This window comes from Mus pahari, chromosome 14 (assembly GCF_900095145.1).
Source record: "Mus pahari chromosome 14, PAHARI_EIJ_v1.1, whole genome shotgun sequence".
NCBI classification, from domain to species: domain Eukaryota; kingdom Metazoa; phylum Chordata; class Mammalia; order Rodentia; family Muridae; genus Mus; species Mus pahari.
This window is the reverse complement of record NC_034603.1, coordinates 64,487,491-64,492,490: the sequence shown is the minus strand read 5'-3', so window position 1 is coordinate 64,492,490 and position 5,000 is coordinate 64,487,491. Positions and strand designations below refer to the sequence as shown.

The window sequence follows — 5,000 nt, the reverse complement described above, 5'->3', positions numbered from 1 at the left end:
CTGAGCGAGAAGGGTCTGACATGCCAGATTTGGGGGTCACAAGACTGGGAAAGCACAGATTCCCATTCCAAGTCCACTTTCACCCCAGCGTTGGGACGGGAGTGTGCTGAGATGCAGCCCCTCTGGCCAGCAGAGGAGGAAAGAGCCTAGGCTGCCCCTTCGCACTCAAGGGCATGGCGAGGGAGCCTGACCTCACCCATGTGTCCATAGCAGGAGTTGGGGCAGGAGTGAGGACCTTGAGTCTCCTGCCCCAAGGCCAGGGTTACCAGAGCACAGCCCCATCCAGGTTCCCATAACCCGGCTCAGCTCGCAGCCTCCAGTAGGTATGGTTGGTCACCCACCACTCCTTGCCGCTGCTGTCTGTCTGTCGCCTGGGGAGTAAAAGCATCATTAGTTGTGGGTAGGGGATAGTTGAGCGCAGGCTAGGTCCCTGATACTGCCTCCCACGATCACCCTGATCATGCTACTCAAAGCACAACGGAGCAATGAGGAGCCGGGCAGCAGAGGGACCCAGAGCTGTAGGGCTGAAGCACCTGAAGAAGCGCGCCTGGTGGACTATGTTATTTTCTTCCATCACCCTTCTCCGGTCTCGCTGGAGCTGCTCTATCCTTCTCTTCTGGGCCTCAGCAGCTTGTATATTCCCCTCCTCCAGGTACCTGATGATCCAAGTCTCTATCAGTGAACAGGCTACTCTCGGGGGTCCCCAAACACGACGTCTCCGCCCCTTCCCCATTTTAAGGCGTTCTGGGCAGGCACTGACCTCTGGTCAGGCCGGAGCCGTGTGTCAGTGGAAGGTAGTGTCCGCTTCAGCTCTGACGTCAGCTCATTCAGTTCCAGGGCAAACTGAGTAAACCCGAAGTTTCGCTCATGGTCTGGGGGCATCGAATCTGGGGGAAGCAAGGAGCTGGGACAGGTGAACTATGTTAGAGCCATCCTCATCCTCCCCAGCCCTCCCTAGACACCCTACTTACTGGGTTTCCAAATGCACTGCCCACCCGGCGGGGGGCCTCGGTACAGACCCTCATGCCACTTCCCGAAGAGGCGGTGGAGGACGCGGCCACTCCTGCTAAGCACCGCACCTTGTACCTCGTGGATGTTGGAACTCCAGTACTTGGCCTAAGGTGGAGAGGGTGGGCCCAGGTGAGGAGCTCTCCCCACTTCCCCGGGATGTCTGGATCAGAGTTCTCCTTCATGGTGGAGGGGCGTGGCCCGGGTGAAGGGGCGGGGTCAGGGCAGCATGCCTACCTTGCAAAAGGTGATTTTGCAGTGGCAGGAGCTATCTTGTGTGTTTCGGATAAGCACTTCCCCATAGTGCTCGATCCAGCGCTGGCCACTCAGGATGTTGTGAATACAGGACGTCACCTTGTTCCACTCAAAGTGGTCCCCAAACCTGAAGGAGACAGACACATAGGGCAGCAGTCAGACAGTGCTGGGAGACAAGTGGGCTTTGAAGTGGTCCCAATTTGCTGTGTCAAGTCACGTGGGCCTGAAAGAAGGAGTCCTAGGGTCCTAGTGCCGGCTCTGTGAGGTATGACCCTTGTTCATAAAAGAGAGCCACCGTCACAGAACATCGCCATCACAGAACATCGGTGACCCTGTCTGCATCCATTAGAAAATCCCTGAGTGCCCGGGTCATAGAAATAAGAATACAAGAGTCACCACTCTCTGGTTCAGGGTTTTCTTGAGACGGACTATCACTGTGTAGCCCTGGCCGGCCTTGGAATTTGCTGCATAGCCCAGGCTGCCTTGAACCCACAGAGATCCACTTGGTTCAGCCTTCCAAATGCTGGGATTAAAGACCAGCACACCTGGCCCCTGCCTCTCTTAGGAAAAGTCCCTTTTGCTCTTCAGCTTCAGCTGCCCATCTGTACAATGGACTTTCGGTTTCTTTTCTTTTTTTCAAGACAGGGTTTCTCTGTGTAGCCTTGGCTGTCCAGGAACTCACTCTGTAGACCAGGCTGCTCTTGAACGCAGAGATATGCCTGCCTCTGTCTCCCAAGTGCTTGGGACTAAAGTTGTGCATTACCACAGCTGGCTGAAATGAGGATTTTTGAACTTGGTTTGTGATCCTTTAGCCCTAAGATTCATTTAGATTTCTCTCTCTGTGTGCATCCCAAGATTCCCACCCCCCTTCTGTGTGTGTGTGTGTGTGTGTGTGTGTGTGTGTGTGTGTGTGCGCGCGCTATGCTTCGCATGCATGCTAGTTTGAAGTCTCAAGTGCATTTTTTAAATGTGAGTCACAATCAAAAAGTTGTGAAAGACGCTTAGTCAGGTGACCTCGTTAAGCCCTGCCCCCACCCTGTTCTTAGACATCTCACCTTTTTTTTTTTTTTTTTTTTTTTTACAGTAACTGTTGCACAAAGGCAGCCTCCTGCTGTAACTTCCTGAAGCTTAAAGCTAGACTAGACCCCTCTGCTCCCCACAGCTCTGGCCCACAGGCAGGCCTGGCCACTGGGATCTCCAGCACTCACCTGGGCAGGCTGACGTTAACTGTCCCCACAGGCACGATCTCCAGGGATTTGCCCCAGAACTTGTTCTTCCATTTCATGTCTGGAGTGCAGTTGGGGGAGAGACAGGGAGCAGCAGAGATAAGGCCAGAGTGATCCAGAATGTTCCAGCCGCCACCCCCTCCCCTGCTCTCCCTGACCTTCGCGGTCATCCAGCCCCACGTTCCTCACCTTGCCAGAAGATGAAGTTCTCAGATTCTGCGTGACACGCGGAGATCGGGGGATGGTGGGAGACCTTAATAGGCAAAGAGGTCCTTAACACCGTCCTTGAGGAGCTGGGGGTCTTCTCCTAGCGTACCTCCCTCCCACCCCCAAATTCTCTGACTTAGTTTCACAAGAAATAGTTAACTGTAAGTCCTTTGTTCCCGCTACCACCAGTCGCTACCCAGGTATTCTCTTCTCCTCTTGGGGTCTGTGTTCTCCTTGCTCATCTGCCTTGCTGGCTAACCTTGGCCAGTCCTGTCCATAGAGCCCTTAACCAGCTCTGCTCTGGGCAGACATTCCTCCAGCCTATGCCCTGTAACAGGGCCCTCCCCGTGGACCGGCTTCCTTCTTCATCTGCCTCCTCCCCGTCTGATCACTGTTGGCTCTTCGCCACACTCTGGAAACTCTTGGCCTTATCCTCACTTGGAAATGGCTTCACATCTGCAACCTTCAACGTGGACATTCTCACAGCCTCACCTCCCTCTTCCCCATCTTTCCCTGACTCTGGCTGCAGCCAAGACTTCCTTGTTGCCTTCAGACAGCATCTTGGCTTCCCTTCCTTCTACTCATTATCCTTACCCTCTCACCTAGAATCCTCAGCCACTTGCTCCCCAACTTGTCAGATATGCCAGTGCATGGCTTGATGGGTAAACATGCTTGTCTTGGGGGCTGGAGAGATGGCTCAGCAGTTAACGAGCACTGACTGCGCTTCCAGAGGTCCTGAGTTCAATTCCCAGCAACCACATGGTGGCTCACAACCATCTGTAATGGGATCTGATGCCCTCGTCTGGTGTGTCTGAAGACAGCTACAGTGTACTAAGATAAAATAAATAAATCTTATGAACAAACAAACAAACAACAAACAAAAGCATCAACCCTGATAACCTGAGCTTGATCTCTAGAACTGGCTTGGTGGACGGACAGACTCCACCAGCTGCCCTCCAACCTCCATGTGTGTGCTGCGAGTGGAACATATGCTGGAATACACTTAAACACATAAATAAATGGAGTAAACAACGTTTTTAAAAGACAAGGGCTGAAGAGATGGTTCAGCAGTTAAAAACAGCAGCTGCTATTGCACAGGTCCTTAATTCGACTCCCAGAACCCACATCAGACAGCTCACAACTGCCTGTAACTCTAGTTCCCAGGGATTCCGCAATCTCTTCTGGCCTTTGTGGCTACCTGCACACACGTGGCATACACTCATAGACACATACATCATAAATAAAAACAATAAATAAAATCTTGGGGACTGGAGAGCCATCTCAGTAATGAAGAACACTGGCTGCCCTCTGGGAGAACCTAGTTTTGGTTCCCAGCACCCACATGGAGGCTCACAACAGCCTGTAACTCCAAGTTCCAGGAGCTCTGACGCCCTCTTCTGGCCTCCATGAACATGGCACATAGGCATACATGAAGGCAAAACACTAACAGATCAAAAGAAATAAATCTTAAGAAAACAACTTGGCCGCACAGCCTTATCTGAACACAAGACCTATATCGGGAAGGTCCAGTTCCGTATAGCTCTGCCACCTGTCATGCCCTTTGCTCCTGCAGTCAGAGGGAGACCAGAGAACAGGAGAAGGTAACTCCTTCCACTCCGCCTGCTCCCTGCTCCCCTTCTTGTCTGCAGCCTGGCTCCCCCACACTGTGAAGCAGCTCCCCCACACCTTTCCCTGCAGTCCTTCCCTTTGCATGGCCCCTTCTCTCTTAACAAAAGGATTTCCTGTTTCTCCCGTCCTAAGCAGCAAGCCTTCCCTTTATTTCCCCACATAAAAGCTCGTAGCACTTTTATTCATAATCTCCCAAACAGGAAACAATTCAAATGTCAATCAGAAAGAAAATAAGCAAATTGCCCTATGTCCACACAAAGGGATATTCAGTAATAAAAGGAACAAAACTATTGGCACAGTCGGCCATATGAATAAGGCTTTCTACTGAGTGACGGAGCCGTCAGCGAGAGAACAGATTCTCTGACCGTATTGGGAGCCTTCCCCTCTGGATGTGGATGTCTCTGCTGGCATCTGTGGCCATCCTTTCTGACAGGTCCCTAGCTGCAGAGGTCCTCCTGGGGGGCAGGGTGGGGAGCTTCTTCCTGATGGACACTTTATTCTGCTGTGTAAAAATGTCATCCTCTATCTGGCTTGCACCTTTAATCCCTGTTCCCAGGAGGCAGAGGCAGGTTCAAGGCCAGCCAGGGTTACATAGTAAGACCCTGCCTCAAAAAAAAAAAAAAAAAAAAAAAAAAGGGAAACACCACCACCAAAAACTAAACAAGTGTGTCTCAG

General features: G+C 51.9%; 1 protein-coding gene across 1 annotated transcript in view; it reads right to left on the bottom strand.

Moving 5' to 3' along the window:
* Positions 1-5,000, bottom strand: part of Osbpl7 (oxysterol binding protein like 7) — a 17,033-nt gene that overhangs the window by 583 nt on the left and 11,450 nt on the right. The window contains exons 17-23 of the mRNA XM_021212167.1: positions 2,679-2,742; positions 2,472-2,550; positions 1,246-1,390; positions 972-1,116; positions 761-887; positions 534-656; positions 1-371 (exon numbers count right to left, since the gene is read on the bottom strand). The exon at positions 1-371 is cut by the window's left edge and continues 583 nt beyond it. Coding sequence (XP_021067826.1) covers positions 263-371; positions 534-656; positions 761-887; positions 972-1,116; positions 1,246-1,390; positions 2,472-2,550; positions 2,679-2,742 — 792 coding nt within the window. The 3' untranslated portion in view covers positions 1-262. The remainder of the gene's footprint in view (positions 372-533; positions 657-760; positions 888-971; positions 1,117-1,245; positions 1,391-2,471; positions 2,551-2,678; positions 2,743-5,000) is intronic.